Source organism: Musca autumnalis, unplaced genomic scaffold (assembly GCF_047663935.1).
Source record: "Musca autumnalis isolate F117 unplaced genomic scaffold, ASM4766393v1 scaffold_3, whole genome shotgun sequence".
Taxonomy (NCBI): domain Eukaryota; kingdom Metazoa; phylum Arthropoda; class Insecta; order Diptera; family Muscidae; genus Musca; species Musca autumnalis.
The window spans coordinates 2283982-2307889 of record NW_027411866.1 but is presented as its reverse complement, the minus strand read 5'-3'; the positions used below and the strand labels follow the sequence as shown (position 1 = coordinate 2307889).

The window sequence follows — 23908 nt, the reverse complement described above, 5'->3', positions numbered from 1 at the left end:
TACAAATCATTCGAAAATAGTTTGCACAAATTGAATCAGGGATGGTCCTTCGTATCCCAATACCCCATAACAACGAATTCAACCAATGATAATTGAGTATTTCTAACACCCTCAATATTATGCTACTACCCACCCACCCTTTACGTGGTTGAAGATTATTTGGTCAAAAGCTTTTCTCGTAGTGCGAAAGAGATAGAAGACAAAAAGCTGTCATTATTGATGGGAAACGGAAGATGTGCTGCTCTTTAGAAACAAAATGGCTAACGTTATTTTGTGGGTGGTAATTTAGCGTTAAATTCCTTGTGGTACACACAGGTTCAGTTGAGTATAGCATATTGCGACCGAGAATGAGAGAGGAAGAAAGAGAGACGCACACAATTTTAACTGAGAGAGTGTAAATTGGAATATAAACGGATTTTAGCAAACATTTAATCCTTACCCCCATATTTTATGTAGGCAGTTGGTGCTGCTGCTGCAGCTTTCACTGCTATGTTTTAATGAATCTTATCCTGCCACCAACAACAACTTTATGACGTTCATCTCATCATAACTGTCAGTGTTTATTTGTAATTCGTTTAGCGTTGTTTAACTTTTAAGGACACCCATCCAGATTCGGATTTCTGGCCGGAATGCCATAACGCTTTCGCCAAGAGTTATAAACAAAAATTAACATCTGCGGCTTTGGTCAGTTGTTCATTTAGCCTCGTCACTAGTTCAACATTTAACGGATAAAATCCAAAATCGTGTCTAAGAAAAACATAAACGTTTTTAAAAAAGCCGTCGAAAGCCGTCGGGAAATAAAATACCTTTTTAAAAATCAAATAACGCAAGAAGAAAATTTAACAAAAAATTATAAGCAGAGAAACCCTCAGATAAAAATTTACACAATGCATAATCAAAATTCCAAATCATTTTTGATTCGAGATCTTTTGGGAGATTTAATTAATCATCAGCAACAAAATAATGAGGATGGTAAGATTCTAAGAGCTATGTATTTTGAAAGAGGTTTTAACAAACAACGTATTGAATCGGTGTCAGGTAAACTATATAGCCTTTCATAACGTAACAAATTGCGTTACAAAAAATTTGTGTTTTATAGTACGTTTATATATAACCGGATTTAACAAACCCACTGGGTTTTAAATGTCAATTCCATTACATATACGTCAAACAAATCCTCATAAAGAAGGTTAACCCTGCAAAGGCTATAATATAAACATGGCCTTAGAGACTGAGATAAAAAATATACAAAGCAAAGCGAGTTATTTTGAATTGAGAAATAATGGAAGAATATATTTCCATCTGAAGCATCTGAAACAAGTGAAATTGGTTATTAAATATCTTCGCTGAGTAGACTTTATAGACTTATAGAGTAAGACCATGACATATTAACTGGTTATTTTCCTGAATATTTCAGTTGACACGGTGCTCTTGAAACAATTATAAATGGGAGGTGCTTACACCTGGGAAGTTTTAGCGGATTCTGAAACTACAATGTTCATAGATGAGAAAAATTAAAATAAAAACAAAAAAAATCTCCGGAGCGCTTTTTAAATAAATCGCGATTCAAGTTGACATTTTTACGGGTTTTTTAGGTTTTCACGATTTTGCTTGGAAACCGCAAGTCCTATCGATGTGGAACTAAAGACAGGTGTAAGAACCTTCCATTTAAAGTTGGTTCAAGAGCGCCGTGAAGAGTAAAACTATTCTAAGTTCAAGTGTCAAGTTCGATACTAAATGGTATCGGGATCGGCCTTAAGAAGAAGGTCCATTAAACAACAAAAAAACGTTCATATATTGGTGATACATTTTCACTTACCGTCGGCCTGTTTGTACAGACTCAACGACGGTTTCGATTCCCCGACTTTTTCGTTCGTGTTAATGTCGTTATATATGTTCGTTATACATGTTCGTTATAATGTCCAATTCAACGATTTAGGGAGAGCAGGCAATTGCCTCTCTTAAATGTATATGTCAAGAGGAGTTAACTCGTTCGACGGATTCTTATTTTCGAATCAGTACATTTAGACTATGCTAGATTTAATAAATCTAGTCGATTTAAGTTATCATTTTCATACAATATAAGTCAAATAAAACGAGATAATGCACTTAAACATGTTATAAGTTTATAGTCTAACAGGCGGTTTAGTATATCTTTAGTTCATTTGCAGTCATTTGCCAAGCACCTGACGATACGGACGTCAGCCATAATAACAGTAAAAGAATAAATCCGATTTCAGATACGAGTTCATATGGAGTGGTTGAAGTGTTCCCTAGCCGAAAGTTTGGATAAAAATCGGTTGCTTCATGGTTTAATAAGAAAGGTTAGCCAAAGATTTATGTCAATTTAATTTTTTTTCATTCGAGTATGCCTAAAACTTCAAAACAATATAAACAAACTGTGTATGTGTGTGTGGTGTTTGAATAATATGCCAAACAATTTTAAAAACAATCGAATTCAATTATTTTTAAAATTGTTTTTAGACCAATTGTATGGAAGAAATTGGTGAGATTTGCAATGAAACAATCAGTTTATCATATTCACAACTCGATTATGTGGAGAAAACTAAACTCTTCATTCATTTTTCGCGTTTTTTATAAAATGCTCAAAAAATGCATTGTAAACAAAACCATTTGTTGCTTTTATTTTGAAGTTTTAGGAATTCAAGAAAAACAAGGGTTCCATAGATTTTTTTCATTTAAATCTACCTCTTTACTTATACCATGGGTTGCTTTTATCGGCTTTCGGACCGAAATTGGTCCGAACTCTGATGAAATATCGTATGGATTTCTGCTTTATTTTTGGATAAAATTCGTAAGAAAATTCTTATGAATTTTTGAAGTGATGATGTCTCACAAATATTTCCCAATATTTATATTAAACTAGCAGACCCCGGTTCGCGTTGCTGGCCCGTCGTAATGATTGTTAATGACAACTTTTTATGGTCTTTATTCTTGACAATTCAAAAATAGGTATTTTCTACCTCACTTCTTCGGTCGATTGTCAAACCGAGGAGAATTTTAAATTTATCAACACATTTAGTCTATAACCTTTCTTTTCTCTTACGGACTTTGTAGGATTTTGCGCCCATTGATGCTGTTTGGAATTTATTGTCTCTCAACTGATGACATTACCAACGAACGACATTTGATTTTTATTTATATAGGTATAGCATTTTTAAAGAAATAGAGAATAAAGAAATAAAGAGTATGGAGGAAGTACCCCGCCCCTTCCGAAATTGAAAAATATACATATGTAGCCTATTTTCACCGGGGGCCATTGCTTCAGTTCAGTAGTTTTTGTAGAAAGGATAAAAATTGAAAATTAAAAAAGTGGGCGTGTTCAAATTTTCTTTGCATAAAAACCTAAGATGAGTTATAGCAAACATTTCAAAAAAGAAAAATCCAAATCGATCCAGCCGTTGTCAACTGATGCCATTACCAACGAACGATATTTGATTTTTATTTATATAGATAATGAATAATTTTTTTAATATTCTTTATTCAAAAAATTAAAAAAAAAATGTTAGCTGAATTGAACAATTTTCGCATATTCTTCTCAAATGTAGATTAAGTATTTTCGGCGTCAACTTTCAGATTGCCTCATAAAGGCATTAATCCGAAACATTGATTTTCGATTCAATCGATGATCGCCAATACAAACCTTAAAAGTTCGACTATATTGAAATTAATTGGCGCCCAACGCGTCAAATATCAAACATACATACATACATATGTCGCCTTTGATAAGCCAATACGATCATTTGTACATAAGCCTACCCATATCTGAGTTTGATATCACTGTCAATTTGACACTTATGATATACGACTACACACGGTAACATAGGCGAGCTATTAAAATAGGACAACCTCTAAAAGTCCCCCAACTCTAAATGAGTTCACAAGATGACTGTCTAAGTTTCTGCTGTAAAATACATAACATAGAATTATATCAAAGATTTTTTCATTTTCAATTTTAATATTAAAATCATCCAGAATAAATCAAATGTCATTGTCAGGACGGAGAACATTTAGGTGCGCGTAGGGTCATGGACATAGAAAATGTAAATTTGAACTGACAAATCTGAATTTTCCATCGGTAACCAAGGGTTTCAACACCCAAATGTAAAAATTTGGAAACGTGGGTATAAGCACAGGCAATAGGAACTTCTCCTGGATGGATTCCTTTAGGAATCCTGAAAAAGTATGGAAATCAGAACGCAATGCTATTTAAGAAATTAATAATTATATTAATGTGATATCGTATGTAATAATATCTCCCCAGATTCCCCAATTCGAGGTTACACACAGTGCGCCTGAACTAACATTAAATAAAAGATGCTTACACCTGGGAAGTTTTTGCGGATTCCGACAAAACAATGTTCATAGATGAGTAAAATCAAAAAAAAAAAACCCGCTGGAGGGATTCTCAAATAAAATGCCCTTAAAGGTCACATTTTTCGGTTTGTGATATATGTATATGTTAAAATTGGAACATTACAGTCATGACATTCTTTTATAAGCAGGCGACGGAGTTAGTGCAATGTCCCAATTCGAACTTCTATATCTCAAATATGGTAAACCCTAGGAAAAAATCATATATGTCGATCGTATAAAGAATTTTCACAGCTATAACATTTTCTGTACTCCCGTTCCGTTAAGACTTATTGTTTTCAAAGAAAATTCTGTAAACCTAAAAACCCTACACAAGTGAACTTTGACCGCTATTTTTTTTAAAATCCCTCCGGCGTTTTTTTCGGTTCTTTTTCCTCTATGAACAAAGTAAAAATAACCACTAATTTCGAGCGACATGCCCTTATTAAAATAATGGGTTAGTAGGGGGCTTTGTAAGGGGTATTTTTGCGGGGACCTTTCATTTAACCCTTCGTTTACACATGACAACACAGTTGTCATGTGTTGACGCCTGTGTGACGTAGGCGTCCAAACACCAGCAAAAACAGTTGTAAAATTAAGAATGAAAATCGTCGATTTCGTTTTGTGTTCTGTTCACATATTTTGTTTTTGTTCATGTTCTTTTGTTTTCAGCACATTTCAAGATTTTTTTTTACAAAAATGTCAAAAATTTATTAACCCTACTTTCTGTGAAAAAATGATGGACAGGTGGGAGACAGCCGGCAAATCTATGTATGTGTTAGTAAATCAGAGTTGTATTTTAAGACAAATTGTCTGGTGTAAACGCCTAGTTAAGTTAGTTCAGGCGCACCATGTACATTGAAAAATATGAAAACATTTGATCCAAATACTAAAACTGAAACCTTTATTCCTTTTAATTAGTTTATGACTTTATTAATTTTAATTTCTCTTTCCATTTAGTACATCTCACATACTTCAGGAACTCATGTCACCAACGTTCCATGCAGGGACGTAGCCAGGATTTCATTTCGGGGGGGGCCCACCTGACCAAAATTTTGAAAATTCATGTTAGCGAAATTTTCTTATTTAGCAATTATGTAAATCTTATTTTTATTAATATTTCTTAATTAAAATGACGTAAGACTTCTTCGCCAATTTCTCCTTGATTTCAGAACTTTTTTGACAATATATTAGAGTTACTATATGTTCAAAACAATAATCGCATATATTTTTGTGTGTATAATTTTTCAAATAACTCACAACTTCAGTGAGTGTTATGTAATTTCGTGATATCACTTCGGTAAGACCAAAATAAAGAGTATACAATCGGAAACCCTTAAAAATATCTTAACATTTAACTTTTTTGTTTACATGGAATGTTGAGGACCTTTCCTTTGTTTCCTACTTCACAACAGTTTAATTTTCCACTTCAATTTTATTGAGTAATTTATGGAAGGAAAATGAGATTAGTAGAGAATTGATTTATGCAGAGGGAACCTTTGAATATCATGGCGTTATCCACAAGTATTTTTTAAATTTACAGGTAGAATTTAGGAGTTATGTAAATAAAGGAAATAACGCCGAGACACGTGTCTTCTTTTTTTGTCTTTTTTCACGCTGCTGTGTCAGAATATAGCAAATTTTTCAATTTCGGAAATTCAGGTGTCCAATTGTTGTTATTGTCATAAAGAAACCAATTGTAGTTATTTCTCTAAAGGTATTTTGGTGTGCAATCGTAGATCTCATCACAAAGAATTTATGAAGGCCGATAGTGGTTTTCTCGATAGATAACTAATGCTGAGCAATAGTGAGTCCATCCATGATGAAATTCTAGCATCCAATCGCGGGTATGTAAATGACAAAGTCGTGCATCTGTCAATAGACTAATTTTGGCGTCCAATCGTCACACTTCTCTTATAGAAATGCTGGCTTCCTATTGTGGATCTTCTCATAAATTGATCAGGAAATAGGAGTACTCTGGCAACCAGTCTTGGATTATTTTAAAATAAAATTCTGGCGCCCAATCCAAGGTCTATACTCTCAGCCTTTAGTCAAGATGTGTCTTATCGAAATAATGGTTTTATGGTCAAGTGTGTTTGGAAGAAATCTGTTTCAGAAAACTTGGGGTTGACTTAGCTATGGTTGGCTGCCGGGAGAACACGATAATTCTCGAAAGATCAACCGATTGGGACCAAAATTGGGCCTTCGTGATATTTTGTCCAAATTTTGATCAAATTCGAAGATGGACCTTATCGATCCACTATTTCGGTAACCATCCACAGAGATTTCAAAAATTTTCAGAGAAGTGCAGTTTAAGACCTCTCTGGATAATTAGTAAATATATGTACCAATGTAAGCATAAGACCTCAGTAGTCATGGTTTCACTTCCTTTTTGGTAATAATTTAGTTATAAGTAAAAATATGAAATAAATTAATAAATAAATAATAATTAATAAATACCTCCAGAGAGGTAGGAAACGCTTTGCTTTTTTGCAACCAGCGATCTCGGTTCTCCTATTACTACAGTACAAGGTTTTTCAGGGGCAAGTCCATACTTCCAGAGAGAATGGCCGGAAAGCTGTAAAGATTACCTACGGCCATAACGTGTAGTGGCTGGTGCGCACGACAACTTTCGAACCGTATACTTCGTTGGTCCAAACTTTGTTAATCGCAATATTTCTGCGAGCCTTATATAAAGTTCGAAGATGATGATTTTCCGTCTACTCATTCTGGTATTTCCTCCCAAATTTCAAGAATTTCAGCTATAGTGATATGTACGATTTTTCTTGAATGGAGCAACAGATTTGGTCCAAACTATTTAGTAATATTTTGTCCAAATTTAGTTTTAGCTCGAAAATGGACCATACTAGGTACATCCCTCACAAACCTTCAAAATAATTGTTTTATGCAGTTTAAGGTCTGTTCGAGCATCCTTAGACATTTTTACTGGAGGTATTCCTTGTGTTTAGAGCGGTATTATGTTTTTCGTGGGCAAGTCCATATTTCCTAAAAAAACTGTAAATTATACTGCGACGAACTGAAATGACTGGTGGGCGCAATATCTTTTAACAGGAATGATGTCGGTCCGGTCTATTTCTTTAGATACCCCCATAAAAAATCCATATTTTGTTGGCAAGTTCATACGTCCGAAAATGTATACACAATTCTTAAAATCTCCTAATAGATAGCTTTGGGTTAAGGGATTTTGGTTGTGTAGCCGCTATTCGATCTGTCCATTGATGAAAGTTTCACTTCACACAGGCTCAGGGTATATTCCTGTCCGCAAAATCCACTGATACTTGTAGAGATTTTGACGAAGAAGAATATGTTTCCGATCAGTTTTTTTTATTTCGTTTGTCATCACAAAGTCCTATGTCGAAGAAGGAAAAAGGAACATTTCTAGAAATTTGCATCCATTGAAAGTACTTCCCAAAATACAATTCAAAGAGCAATCGACAGAAAAAAACCCTGAAGTAAATTCAATGTAAATTCGAAATATTGGAAATAATATGCAATAAAAAAATATAAACATTGACCTCAATCTCAATAATCTTGATTTTATTAACATTCGAAAGGTCTAACAAAACGTAAAAATGCGACAGGAAAATCCTTTTTTGTACAATAGACATTTACTATTTGTAGGAAGAGACCAGTTTCAAATAATCTCAACGGACGACACTTCACAAAAATGGGTTGGTATTGGTTTTTTTCCCAAATTTCAAACATAATAAAGAATTTGTAGTTGTTATGATGCTCAAAATAATTCATTACATAAACGTGTAAGAGACTATATACAGCAATTTAAAACCATAAAGATTAAGCAACGATTTTATCTTTTATTGTTGAATTTCTCTTATCAAACATTTCAAAAACAAAAGATCGAATGTTTTTCTTGGTGTTGTTTATAAGCCAAAGTATTGGACGTAATATGCTAAAAAAAGTTTAATATATACAAATAAACGTCTTGTTCTGAACTCAGTATCACTTAAAATTACGATTGAATGCTTAAACAACACCTTAAAACTTAACAACAACTATGCAGAAAATTGCTCAAAAAGCCTAACCTGTAGTGCGATTCTGTAACTCCTTAACGACAGAATTAACGACGAATGTCGGTAGTTAACGATAATTTTCGGTAAGTGCTATTCTGTATACCAATTTTAACGATTTTTGTCGGTAAATTTTGTCGTTAATTACCGAAAATTATTGTTAAGTTAACAACCAAAAAAAAGTAGTCGTTATGTCTTAACGACAGTACATTATTGCAATATTGTGCTGATTTCTATTAACAACGGCGTTTTTTATGAACATACGTTAAGTTAATAAGGAGGGAACACAAGGTTAATTCCGCCTTATTGAGAAAAAATCTTCTTAATGCATTTACATAAGTGCTAACTGCGTAGAATAACATGGGGCAGCTTCGCCACTGTTGGGCTTTCGACAGCGCCGATTTTATTGAAACTGCATAAAGATCATCAAAGAGGACTTGTAGATCTTCGATTAACTCATAACTTTCCTTTAGACCACCTTTATGTAGCATCAATTAAATTGGCGCTGGGGAAGCTGCCCCATGCTACCCTACGTATGAAGACTGCGCTAACCTTTGTTTTGCTTATTAAAGAGGAAAAACGTTAGCTAATGCTTCAAAAGAACTCAAGTGTGGTACTGCTATGTAAGACCTATACCAATGTCCTTAACACTATCTTTCTAGGAGGCTTTCGTTGGCTTTAAATTAGCATTGAGGCCAACACGTGAATAGTATTACTATAACCTACTTTGTTCTCTGATAATCTTATTTTAAACTCAGCATCCCTAACAACCAGAATGCTAAAAATGGCGTATAAGCTTGGATTTTCGAACTTTTCATACTCTCCGCTATGAGAAATTTCATTTAATGTGGGCGTGAATTGAATATGTGAATATATAAACTCAAATGACGGTAACGTGGATCCACGATCACTGAAGGCGCTTAAGTCATGTCAAATATCAAAGCTGAATTTCATACAGAGCGCCACAACCCAAAATATGATCCCAACTTTTTATTAAAAAAATACAACTGCGCTTTTAAAAAAGATAATTGATGCTTTTATCACTTTTATTACTTTTAAATCACACACAATAAAAATATCTTAAGAAATGCTTCTTTACTGGCATCCGTAGTCATCCAAAAGACACACATTTGAGCCACATTCCTTCAAAAATCTGAATTGCTTCCTTCTTAAACGCTTTATGTTTTGTACTCGCGACGAAATAATGTTTTCAGCTTCAAAATATATTTTAATTAATATTAAAATATAATATTTGACATATCATTCCCATCGATATTCGTCGGTATGAGTTAACGATTTCTAGAATCGGTAACATAAAGTTACAGAATAGCATATTCGTTAACTCAACCGAATATTTTCGTTAACTACCGATGTCGGTTCGTTATTAAAAAAAGTTACAGAATCGCACTACTGTTCATTATTTTTATACTATCAAATATGTTGGACAATAAGTATACCAATGTAGTGAAATAATTCTCTGTTATACTTCCTCCAAATACTTTACATATTTCTTGAAAAATTTAAAACAGTTTAAAATTTTACTCAAAAATTAAAAAAAGTGTAATATAAGCTAATATCCTATGGGAACGAAAATCATTTCGGGGGGGGCCCGGGCCCCCCGGGCCCCCCCCCTGGCTACGTCGGTGGTTCCATGTAAAACATCCAAGTATGATAAGAAAACAAAACTTAAGGACGTCTTCACCATTAAGAAAACTGAAATCGCTCATAAACCATTGCTTGAATTGCCGCCATTTGTTGGCAACATTCGTTTTGTAATACAATGAATAAACAAAATGAAGACATAATTTTTTTAGCTTTCCAACTAAATACGAGTTAATTTTGTATTTAACATTTAAATAGTTGCTAATTGTTTAGTACAACATACTTGGATGTGAATAGGATACTTGTATCCATAAAGTTATGACAAGTTTATCTCTAATTCAAGTTCTGCACTCTATTTAACACATACCACAACACACTCACTCTAATTAGCATGGCATCATTCTCTTTGACATTATCCTCCCGCTTGCAAATGTAGCCTGCTGACACTTTACCCACTCTCCTCATTCACTTTCAACCGCACACACAAAATGCCAGAGGCCAGTTTAGAATTTGTTTATATGGGTGCATGGGTGTGCGTGTGGTTGTGGTTGTTTCAGTTAATCCTGAAAAACGAATCCTTATTGTTTAACAATATTGTAAAAGTGGCAAAAGTTGTGGCTGTGTGAATGAATGAATAGCTAGACATTATTTTACATTTTTAATTGCCGTATGATTTCTCTGTGTGGATACAACAACAAAAGCAATTTCATTTCTCACTTGTTACCATGCCTGGGGGGGCTAAAGGCAAACGACTTCTTCTCCCATCTTTTATTTGGCTAGAAAATCCAGCGACGATTTCCCACTCTCCTCGCAGGTGGTGGCGGTAAATGAATGCAGAGGCAGAAAAACAAAACAATTGTCATTTAGGGCGTTTTATGTTATTTTCAAAAGTCGTACGTGACAAATTGCTTATAAAGTTGTTAACATATTTTCATCGTTTTTTTGGCAAGAAGAATACCCTACACCGAGAAGGTGAGTGATATTACACATTTCCCATGAACATTCCAAAAGAGAGAAGATTGTTTTTCTTTTGCATGTTTAGCATAATAATAGAAATGTGGCTGGCATTATTATGGATATTAACCACCGTTTTCTGATGCAAGGGTTCTATCGATATCTTTTTCCATTTATTTACTAAAATGAGGATAGAAAATTGAAATAACAAGTAAAAAAGTATCAGTCGGCTTGGCCGACAGAGATATACCCTCAGCCAGTGTATAATGAAACAATTTTTTCCCAAAAAACGTATGTATTTAGCGGGTTTTAACAATTTTGGACATATTAAACGACAAAAATGTTGATTAGGATTGAAGAGCAAAAGTTTTGCGGAGGAAATACTTAAACGAATGGATCGACATTGACCATTATGGAAGTGAATCTCCAGCCACTACATATGGTGCCATAGGGGGTTTATACACCCTTTGGGCTGTTTGCTCAAGAAGTGTGGATTTGCCCCTGAAAAAACTTTCACCTTCGTAATTGAGGCAGCGAATGCAAGTTGCTTCAACAAAAATCAAAGTGATTCGAGAGCAGGTCGTAAAGTGAACTTATCCGAAATTTTGTTTGGGAGGTACTGGATGAAGTGGACAAATATAGTCCATATTTGAACCGGCCACTCCCTTCAAAAGTTACCGTACGAACAATTTTTCCGAAAATTTTTGAAATTTTGTGGGGGAGGTACCTGAAGGAGTGGACCGATATGGCTTATCATCTAACTTAAACTATGTTTGGAAAAAATATTGCTAAGACCAAATTTTGGACCCAATCGGCAGATCCGTTCGAGACTTATCTTGCGCTCCAACCACCTTACATTGTGTCATAAGGATTTTGTGCAACTTTCAGGCTATTTTCTCAGGAAGTATGGACTTGTCCCTGATGAAACTTGTACCGTCGTATAGGGGGCAGTGAATACAAGTTGCAAAAACAAAAATCAAAGCGATTCGAGAGCAAATTTCACGAACATTTTCGAACTTTTGTGGGGGAGGTACCGGAAGGAGGGGACCGATATAACCCATCTTCGAACTTAAACTAAGTTTGGACAAACTATTACGAAAGCCAAATTTTGGACCGAATCGGTTAATCGGTTCGATAGTTATCGTGCGCTCCAGACAGCCAGACAGATTTTGCTCAATCGACTTCAAATTGTCTGAAACACATTTCGTCCAAACATATTCGGGGTCTAAAACCATTATTTCGATGAGGCACATTTTGCCCGTATGAAAGTGTATATACCCTCGTTAGCATAAATGCTGAGGGTATAAAACTATCCTCCAATAGAATGCAGTGCAGCTCAAAAAATTGCAACTGAAATTCTTCATTCAGATTTTATATATTTCTGGGGAAAAGTACACTCCTCGATACATAAGCGGCTGCCATTCTTGCTTAAGTCATTTCTGGTAAAATACTAAAAGGCAAACGCCAAACAAGTTCGAATTTGTCTCGGGCGATCTTTATTTACAGGATTTGATAGAATAAAATCAAAATACAAACATAACAAGTAAGAAAGAATCAGTCAGCTGTGCTGACGGAGATATATCCTCAGCCTTTGACCAAAAAAAAAAGAAACAAACACAATAATTATACCGTATATTAAATATATTGATAATCGTGATACAAGAGTTTGCTTAAACATGCGAGGAATCTGTAGTTACCGTAATGTGGGTCTACACCAAATCATTGACATATACATACATACCCAGCAAAATAAATTGGAAGTAGTGCAATGTAGACTAGTTCTTTCACGGCATGTTTTTATGCAGTTCAAACGGAGTCGTGAAAAAGGCACTCCATTCCTCAAATTTTAACCGCATTTGGATGCAATCCAAAGAATCACATCCATTTGTCACATTTTAACAACATCCGGAGGCAGTTCAACGGAGTCGTGAAAAATGCACCCCAATTCCTCACAATTCAACAGCATCCGGATGCAGTGCAAACGGAGTCGTGAAAAAGGCACGCCGTTCACTACATTTTATTAGCAGTTGTTAGAGATCCCTACCTGTACATAAATCAGTTTGTACATCTCTACAGGCAGCGGAATACATTTCCAAAAAGAGATAACCGTGTTAACATTTCCAAACATTTGGTAATACAAACTAATTTGTGAACATTTTTCCGGTAACTCACGAGAAGAAAATTTCCGAATGGAGTGCTGTTGGAGTACATGTCGAAATCTTAACTGGTGATGGGAAGACAATATCAAACCCATTTAGCAGATGAAGCAAAAGCACTTAAGCTTGGATTGGACAAAGGGTCAGTTAAAATGCAATGCCAAAGGGTCAGTTAAAATGCGGTGCAATGGAGTGCCTATTTCCGGGGTCACTCACATAATTTGATGCACTTCCAAATCACTTGTACATATCATTTAACTGCCTCTTTGGAGGCAAACTTTTCGCTGGGTACTAACATTTTTTAGTATGACAACTTCTAATTCATAAACTTAGTTGGGAAGACATTTTTGAAAAAGTTAAAGAGTTATCTTGCGCGCTAGACATTATTTTACTATGTGCCGGCAGGTGTTTTCGGAGATTTTGGGTCATTATCTCAGAAAGTATGGATTTACTTCTGAAAAAATTTACCGTTGTAATAGGGATCGAGAAAACAACCTTTTACAAGAAATTTTAAATAGATTCGATATGAGTTCTCAAATTGCACTTTTCCCAAATTGTTTGTGGGAGGTATCCGAAGAACGGGACCGATATAGTGCATATTCCAACCTGATACATTACTGGATGAAATAATACTATGTGCAAAGTTTGGACCAATCAGAAACTTCCTGCGAAAGTTATCTTGCGGCTTTGCCATTTTAGTTGGTGCAGTCAGAGTTTCTGTGAACTTTTAGGCCATTATCACAGAAAGTATGAACTTGTCACCGAAAAAAATTGTGCCATCGTAAAGGGGGCCGCAAGCACAACCTGCTGGAACAATTTTTAAAACGATCCGAGAGGAGCTCTAAAACTGCACCTTTTCCAAATTTCGTGTGGGAGGTACCATAAGTAGTGTACCTATATAGTCAATATTCGAACCTTATCTATATCTGGAAGGAAAAAGTCGATGTGCAAAGTTTGAATCAAATCGATTGCTCCCTTCGAGAGTTATCGTTCACACCATTATACAGAACAATTTTGAATTGCTGTGAGGGAGGTACCCGAAGGAGAGGACCGATATGACCTAAACTAAGTTTGGACAAAATATTATGCCAAGTTTACACTAGCGCTCCAAAATCCACTGGATTTCACGAAATCCTGAAATACACCCCGGTGTTTACACTTATTTTTTTGTTGATTTCAAACATATCACACTAATCGAGGTAGATGCATAGGCGCAGCTGATCGAACATGAATTTTCAAAACAAGTTGTTGTAAATTGAATTAGTCATCAAAAATATACGACAATATAGAACTTTACAACTTTATTTCGAAAATTATCGTAAAATTATATATATATTTTTAATTGTGTATAGCACTAACAAATGAAAATATAAAAAATGATTTTATCGTTGAGACATCATAATAATAAATTTTGATAGATAAAAGTTGTGTTCAGAACTTGCAAAATATTACTACTTGCAGCAGTTTTCCCGTTTAGTGCTAAAAATGCGTTACCGTACTAAGAAATCTAGCAAGACTTGCACTACTCTTTAAACCAAAAAAGCGCCGAATAACACCCTATTCTCCTGTTTTCTACCATACAATTTTGGCATAGTAGAAACTAGCATCATGTTCATTATCATCTAAATACGATAGCTGATACGTTGATTTTGACATTTTTACTGGAGTTTTTGCAATTTCCGCCATTTTTCCGTTCCAGTATTTTTTAGGAATTTTTATGGGGAAGCAATTTTTGACAATTCGCTCTTTTTTCCAACATTACCATTAAAAAGTACGTGGACACAATGAAAAATAGCATTGTAACAAAGTAATTTAATATTTTTTCACATTGTTTACAAATTTTGATACTAAAATTTTTGTTGCATCAATTGACCATCTACCTTGTTTATTGTGATACGTGAAAAGTGTTGCAACTTTTGGTACTTTTTCAGTCACAAACAGGGTTGTATATCATGTGTACTGTGATTTCGATGTTGATTTCGCTGAAATCACGAAATGAGATGATTTCATTTTTGTATGCGAAATCATGATAATTTTTGCGTGATTCCGCGCGAAATCACGAAACGCCTTCGAAATCACGAAAAGACGCCGAATGTAAACCAAACATTACGTTATCCAAAATTTAAACCAAACTGGATGACACATTTGAGAGTTATCGTGCGCACCAGCCAGACAGACGGACGGACATGGCTAAATCAACTCAAAACTGTCCGAAACAGATTTCGTTCAAACATACTTTGCCTGTAAAACCATTATTTCGATGAGGCACATTATAAATAAATTTCAAAACTATAATTTCCCCCAGATGTAAGCAAAATCTGAAAGAAAATTTGGGGTTGCAAATCCTTCGATCATCACTGTATATCTTTCAGACCAATTCTTCATAAACGAAGTTAAAGTAGATGATGATAGAATTAATGTTCAACTCTTTCATGCGCCTTCATTAAGTCGCCTTTACGCAACTAATTCTTCAAAGACTTAGGATAATTAACAAAAGTTGGTTATTTTTTATCCCTAAAGGCCGTCAAAATATCTATTTCAGACAAGATACCCGGAAACCTAGTCGGACATGTCGGAAAAGCTCTCTTTGTTTCATTATTTTACAAACTTCCAAGGTATATTTATATAAGGTAGAAGTGACAATCAGCTGTATTCTAACTTCTTTTGTAAATTTCGTTTTAAACATGTATAGGGTCTACTCATGAAATTTGAAATTTCGAAATTTGCTACCATAAAATACTGCTTTTCATCTTAAACGTGTAACAAAAATGCCCTACGACAGTTCTGAATGCTTTATATTTACATTTTGATTCAAATTTGTTCTATTTTAGAGGATTTTCAAAATGTATTTATCTTTTTCCAGAGAATTTTTTTGGAACGACCCTATTATTCAATATATTCTTTGATAATTAATTTTCAATAACAATTTTTGGTCTGTTCCCGTACTTTATAAAGTGGTAAAAGTCGTAAAAGTTGTAAAAATCGTAAACGATTTTCATATAAATTTTGTGTACGGGAACGCAAAATGTGTAAAAGTGGTAAAAATTGTAAAAACTTTTTAGTTCTGGAACAGAGCTGTTGTTTTTGTAAATTTGTTAGTTATTGTAATTCATGCATATACTTTATATAAATTTGCTTTGCAAACTTCTTAACCAAATGAATATTATTACAACAAGTGCTATATATTTGGGTAGGGTTAGGTATGTTCTGTCTCGGTCTATTCTTATAATTTTCATCATAAAGAATAACAACAAAAAGCTTAGGGCATTTGCTTTATTATTTTGGGTTTCCAGTTTAATTTGTCATCTTTCATTTGGATGTGTGTGTGTGTCTGTCCGTCACTACAACTGTTATATTTTACTATAATTCGACTTTGGTTTGGCTTGTGCACTCAAGTGTTGAGCTATTAACAGTTGATGTGGCATCCCGAAGTTGTCATTACACAATTTTATAAACTGATGCTGCTACGGCCACAACTGCTGCCGTTAATTGGTCTGTTGATGTCCTGTGGTTTATTCATTTTTTGTTTTCCTCTTTTGTTGTGATATTTAAAATAGGGTTGTGGGGTAAAACAAAGTGCTGTATTGTTATAATTAGGAAATTTATTCAAACTTCATGAAGTTTGCAATTAGGAGAAAGAAGGAAATTTGTTAAAAAAATAAATTGTTTCATTAAAAGAAAATTTGAGTTTTCCTATCCATACAACACTATTTCTCGTAAATATCCCAAAGGGAAAATTTTGCAAACTTCACAGAGTGCTAGCCGATTAAATGTATTGATGATTCATAAGGAATCACTTTTTTATCGCCACTTATCCAAACGAGGGGTGCCCCAAAATGTTTAATTTTTTTGTAAAATAACGAATTCTTTGTCTTATGACATTTTCTAAATTGAAACTCTTTAAATCAGGATATCCCTAAAACAATAAACATATGTATGCATCGAGCACATATGAATATAAAAAAGGATTGATTGCCAATTGAGTTTTTTTTTGCAAATATTATTTCGCTGTAAGGCATTTGACTTTTAAACCCTTTTAGTCAGCAATCAATCAACCCCCTTTTCCACAACCGCTAAATAAAAACATCACATATCCCTGATAAATACATGAATGGGTTGTGTGTCCTTGTTTGTGTTTTTTGTGGAATGTTAACATGAAACAAGGGGATCACATAAAAAAATAGGAAATCATCTTTAAGATTTCAACGAAAAGTCACGTTCAATCAATTTATTCTTTTAATTCCAAAGGAAACATCTTCTACACTTTGTCGGAGTCAAGTAGCAATTATTTTTCAATTGATCACATTTACCCTAGGAGTGGGGGTAAAGTACATACGATTATCTTTAGAACGTTAACACCTTGTAAAGGTATTATGGAATAGTAGATTGTATAGAACACATTTTTACAAGAATATGTATTGGTGCATACGTCACTTATTGTCACCTTAAGGGTTTTTACTCGGCGTTTACATATGACAGGACAGTTGACTTCATGTATTGATTGTCAAAATCCCAATATTTGCCTGTTGTGTTCCAGAACTAACAAGTTTTTATAATTTTTACCACTTTTACACATTTTTTACCACAAAGCGTTCCCGTACACCAAAAAGTAGTAAAATATTAATTTCTCTTTAAACAAAAATGACACTGAATGACTCTCTCTCTCACTTTAAAAACTTTTTATCCGACAAATTTGGTCGTGTAAAAATAGTGACATGGTTGGCGCCTTCAGATTGACTGGTAGGCCGGCTTTGACATTTGTTCCAGCTTCATGAAATAAGGTTCAGTAGTTTTGGACAAATAATGTATTTGGCTCCAAATATATACCTAGAATCGGAGACACAACCCCATTGTCGATATAATCAGAAGTTTGGCATATACATATAGCGTTTAAAAGAAAGGCGTAGGGGAAGGTACCCCACCTCCTTCGAAATTCATTAAATATACATTACAACGGCAATCTTTGAGCATTTGCTGCAAATTTAATGGAAATCAGTTCAGTAGTATTGGAGATAAAACATATTTAAAAAGTAGGCGTTGTTGGATCTTCATACCTACACAGTAGTTATTATTGCAAATGTAGCGTTTTTTTAAATATTGAACAAAATATCCAATCTATTTTCACAAGGGCCATCCCTGTACATTACCTGAAAATTTCAACATCGCTTCATAGTTTTGTAGATATAACATATTTGAAAAAGTGGGCGTAAAAATGGGTGTGGTTAAATTTTCTTTCCATAAAAACCTAACGAACATTTCAAACAAATATCCAAATCAGTCCAGCCGTTCTCAACTGATGCAATTACCAAGGAACGACATTTGATTTTTATTTATAAAGATATAACATTTTTAAAAAATATGGTATAGGGTAAGTACCCCGCCCCCACCGAAATTCAATAAAATAATCGGTTCAGTAGTTTTGTAGAAAAAATTAAATTGAAAATTGAAAAAAAGTGTACGTGGTCAAATTTTCTTTCCATAAAAACATAAGTTGGATTATGGCGAACATTTCAAAAAAATCCAAATCTGTCCAGCCGTTCTTAACACCCGATTTTCGGTATTTGAAAAATTTTAGCCTCATTTCACACCGAATAGTCTGAAAATTTGTATTTAGTCATCTTTGGGGCCACACAACTTTTCTCTAGAAATTTTTTAGAACAGACAAGTCCACACTTTGATATAGCCCTCGAAGAACCACACTACCCGATTTCGCAATTTTGGAGGTTTTGACCGAAATGGCTGAACTGTTGTGTTTAAGTTTTGCTAGGGGCATAAACTATTTATACTGAGAACTGTCGGTAAGGGCCTACATTTTGGGTTAAATTTGGTACTTAGTCTTCGCTTCGGTAAGAGCATAAAAAATTTCCACTGGGAATTTTTATACCTTCAGCATTTATGCTAACGAGGGTATATACACTTTCATACGGGCAAAATGTGCCTCATCGAAATAATGGTATTAGACCCCAAGTATGTTTGGACGAAATGTGTTTCAGACAATTTGGAGTCGATTGAGCACTGTCCGTCCGTCTGTCTGTCTGGCTGGCTGGAGCGCACGATAACTCTCGAACGGATGAATCGATTCGGTTCAAATTTTGGCTTTCGTAATATTTTGCCCAAACTTAGTTTAAGTTCGAAGATAAGCTATATGGGTTCACTCCTTCCAGTACCTCCCCCACAAAAGCTCGAAAATGTTCGGAAAATTTGTTCGCACGATAACTCTTGAAGGGAGTAACCGATTTGGTCCATACTTTGCCCATCGTGAAATGTGTACCAGACATAGATAAGCTTTCAATATGCACTCAATCGGTTCACTCCTTCGGGTACCTCCCACACAAAATTTCGGAAAAGTTCAGTTTAGGGCCATCTCTCGAATCGCTTTGATTTTTGTTGTAACAACTTATATTCACTGCCCCCCCCTACGATGGTACAAGTTTCATCAGGGGCAAGTCCATACTTCCTGAGAAAATAGCCTGAAAGGTGAAAAAACCCCTATGACACTGTGTGTAGTGGTTGGAACGCAAGATAACTCCCGAACGGATCAACCGATTTCGTAAAAAATTTGGCCTTCGTAATATTTTATCCAAACATAGTTTTAATGAATGAATCGTGAAATGTGTACCAGACATAGATAAGCTTTCAATATGGACTCAATCGGTCCACTCCTTCAGGTACCTCCCCCACAAAAATTCAAAAATGTTCGGAAAAATTGTTCGCACGCAACTCCTGAAAGGAGTGACCGATTTGGGCCATACTTTACACATCCTAATACATCTACCAGATATAGATCATGTTCGAATATGGACTATATTTGCCCACTCCTTCAGGTACCTATCACACAAAATTTCGGATAAGTTCACTTTAAGACCTGCTCTCGAATCGCTTAGATTTTTGTTGTAACAACTGCTATTCGTTGCACCTCATACGACGGTACAAGTTTCATCAGGGGCAAGTCCATACTTCTTAAGAAAACAGCCCGAAAGGGTCATAGTTTCAGTTCGAAGATAGGCAATATCTGTCCACAACATCCGTTACTTCCCCCGAATATTTAAAAATGTAACTAAAATGATATTCACGATATCTCTTGAACAAATTTGGTCGACATTGGATCTGAGCGTAGATGAAAGTTTCAATTCACATAGGCTGAGGGTATATCTCGGTCGGCAAAGCCGACTGATACTTTTTTACTTGTTTCAAAGAATTTTTCTACTGAAGTGACTGTTACTTGATATTTCGGATTCTCTATTGGTAGAAAACCAAAATAGGATCATATTTTGGTGTATATCCCCCTATGAATGTACCTCCCGATTTTACGTATTCTATAGGTTGCACACTAGAGTTATGACTTTTTGATCTTTTTCTCAAAAATGATTTCCAGTAGCCTTTTGTCGGAAATTTTTTCATCGAATAACTTTATAATTAAGATTTTATGTAAAATAAGGTTGTAAAAAAGTCATAACCCCATTGTATACACATCATTCTTACTTGTTCTTAATAGAGGATGTACCCTACCACCTCCGAAATTCATGTCTATGTGAACCACGGCACATTCCAGAAGATTTCATAAAAATCAGTTAGTTAGTTTTCGGGATATAACATATTTAAAAAGCGGCCGTGGTTTGGACTTCGGTTCCCAACTAACAACATTAGCAAATAGAGCGATTATAAAACAATATAGACCTCCAAAATGCATCAATAAATATACTGCCTATTTGTACTAAGGATATTTTCTGAAAATTTTATGAAATTAGTTTCAGTAGTTTTGAAAGTATAATGTATTTGGAAATAGTGAGCGTGGTTGTTTTTTTTTTTTTTTTTTTTTTTTTTTTTGTGGCTCCAAATATGTATCTATGTTGGGAACACAACCCCATTGTCTCCCAAAATTAATGCTCAAATATGATATGATCATAAGTTATGAATGTATAGCGTGGGAAGTTTCCCCCATCTCCTCGGAAATTCATAAAAATATATATTTGCATACAATTTCATGAAAATCGGTTCAGTGGGTCAGGTATTTATGCCACAAAAATTCCTAGATTCTGAGATGCAACCACAATTTCTCGCAAATTAATCTTCAAGCCGATAAATCCAAAATTTTTCCAAATATAGCGTTTTATAAAATAGATTATAGGGGAGGTACCCCATCCCCTTCCGAAATGCATCAAAATATGTTTTCTATTTTCTCGATCAGAACTTTAAACATTGTCCTTTAGTAGTTTTGCAGATATAACATATTTCAAAAGTGGGCATGGTCGAGACTTGAGGTCCCAAATAAGTACGTAAGATCGTAGACGCAACCACCATTGTGTCTCAAATTAATTTTCATCCCGATACATTCGTAATTTGTACAAATAGAACACTTTTAAAATATAGGGCTCCTATTCGAGTGGCATAGGAAAATAGATTATACTCGATTCCTTATATCCACCCACCCAATCACTACAAAGTATGTAATTTTCAAATGAAAACTAGCTAACAATTTGTTCCTATTAATGTTCTGACGTCATAATTGTTAAAATTACTAAGAATTTCTTGACACATGTTTGACCTTTTATTGCGCAATTTTAAAATCATCTTCAGCAAACACGTGAACATAATGATTCCAACTGTGTCCTCCATTAAGGCCACAATGCTAAACTTTTTTTCGTTCCTTTTTTGTCTGCAGAGGCACACATGCCGCATTTAACCACACAGACAGGATACAAAGGAAATCGTCAGATAAAAATAACACAATTACCGAACAATACAATGCTATTTTTGTAATAAAGCCCAGTTATTTCAAGGAAATAACTAAGCAAAATAATTTTGCATACGGATTTTGCAAAAGTACTCCAGATGAACAACAATGGTAAGCTATTGGGAAAATGATGATGCGCAGGCTATGTGGATATCTCTCAATGCCCTCTATGGATGCTAAAGTCAATTCGATGAATGAATGAACAAATCAGAAAGAGAGAGAGGTTGGATGAGTGAATGACGACGACGACGACCACTGATAATGATGCTGATGATGGGTTTTATTTAAAGTGGTGGTATTGGCAGGACATGTGTATGTGCCAGATAGACGTCTAACAAACGCCCACTTCAAAATGCATTAAATGTGAATATAGTATTTCAATTGTTGAATTGTCTTTTAATGATTGCGTTTCGAGTGGGTTGCTTTTTGGTGTGTGTGGGCCACCTCGCCACCACAAGGGGGTATTTTATTATTTTTAAACAAAAAAAGAAATCCAAATTTAATGGAAGCCTTGTAGGTGATTAAGCGTTTACACGTGCTACACAACAGGATAGTTGTTACAAATGTATGTAGAAAATTTATAGAATATTCTTTTTATCCCCTCTTTCTTGCAGATTCAGACTTATCCGACAACAATTCAGACATAGATATTGAAGACCGATCCTCTCCCGACTCGGAGGCACTCAACTGCCATTATGCTGGAGGTGGAAATTCCATATCAAATGGCCATTTTAATCTTAGCAACAATGAATCAAGTTTGGATTCTTCAAGCTATCAAAATGACAATGATACCTCGACAAATGGCCAGCTACAGGGGCAAACACATTCCAATTTCCTGAATGATCCTAAATTGAATTTAGTAAAAAGTGGTCGAAAACCAAGACGCAGGCGTACTGCATTTACCCACGCCCAATTGGCTTATTTGGAAAGAAAATTTCGTTGTCAAAAATATTTAAGTGTTGCCGATCGTAGCGATGTGGCGGAGACATTAAATTTATCCGAAACACAAGTGAAAACATGGTACCAAAATAGAAGGTACAAATACATGCAATCCTGAAATAAAACGTAACACTAAATCAAACCTCTTCATCTTTCTCTTTTCTTGCAGAACCAAATGGAAGCGGCAAAATCAGTTGCGTCTGGAACAGTTACGCCATCAGGCCACGATGGAAAAGGAATATGTCGGCGATGGTACGGGAAATCCATTGGGCTGTTGTCCACCCGGTCTATCAACATTTAATACAACAAATCCCTGCAATTTTTTAACTTCAGCAGCAGCGGCTGCATTATTCCGTAACGTTGGATATGTTCATGGATGCCCCCTGTAAAAGTTAACCAACCTAAGTGAATCGATTTCGGGTTCAAATGTTAACAACAGATTTATTGATTGTTAATTAATTTTTAATAATATATTTTGTAAATAGTTGAAGGTGTACGACCGACGCAGATAAGCGATTGTCTACACTTGGTGAAATAATCTGTGCCAACACAGTGCAATATTTAAAATAGTATTAAAGGAGTAACTGTAAAAATATGAAATAAAGTAATTATACAATAAATGGGAATTAAAGTTACATATAGCTCATTTACTCAAAGAGTGGCATAACTCAAAAAATGCTGGTAGCTCTAAAACTCAACGAGTTACAGCTCATTTACTATGGGTTTGGCATAATTCAATAAAAAAGTTTTTTTGTATTTATGAAGTATTAAAACACTTCAAATCATGTTTAATCTTGCGCACTGATATCTGACTAGCTGCTTGCAAAATATGGTCCAAGTATTTATTTAATTTTTTGGGGAAAACAGTTTTTTACGTTGGAAGTCAAATTTCAATCGCCAACTTAAAACGAATTTTTCTCGAAACTGGATTTTTTGAGATGTGTCACTCATTGAGTATATGTATATTGAATTTGTTTTAAAATGTTAAAACAGCAACAATGGGATTAAGCCAGACTATTTCGAAAAAAACTATATTGAATTTGTTTTAAAATATAAGGAAGTTAAAGTGCCAAATTTTGACTTATTTTCGACAAATATCT

The 23908-nt window shown here is 34.7% G+C and overlaps 1 protein-coding gene across 1 annotated transcript; it reads left to right on the top strand.

Annotated features, from left to right (window-relative positions):
* The first annotated feature begins 555 nt into the window (after positions 1-555).
* LOC141396839 (homeobox protein B-H1) lies at positions 556-23439 on the top strand. Its single transcript, XM_073972516.1, has 3 exons — positions 556-972; positions 22484-22904; positions 22978-23439. Exons 1-3 carry the CDS (start codon positions 888-890, stop codon positions 23195-23197), a joined length of 726 nt encoding a protein of 241 aa, XP_073828617.1. The 5' UTR covers positions 556-887; the 3' UTR covers positions 23198-23439.
* Positions 23440-23908: the final 469 nt, after the last annotated feature.

What these genes read in the sequence shown, in the direction of transcription:
- LOC141396839 (XM_073972516.1), top strand. Translation starts at nt 888, where the DNA reads ATGCATAATCAAAATTCCAAATCATTTTTGATTCGAGATCTTTTGGGA. An exon ending in GCAACAAAATAATGAGGATG is followed by an intron (nt 973 to 22,483) that starts GTAAGATTCTAA and finishes TCTTTCTTGCAG; the next exon opens with ATTCAGACTTATCCGACAAC. An exon ending in ACATGGTACCAAAATAGAAG is followed by an intron (nt 22,905 to 22,977) that starts GTACAAATACAT and finishes CTTTTCTTGCAG; the next exon opens with AACCAAATGGAAGCGGCAAA.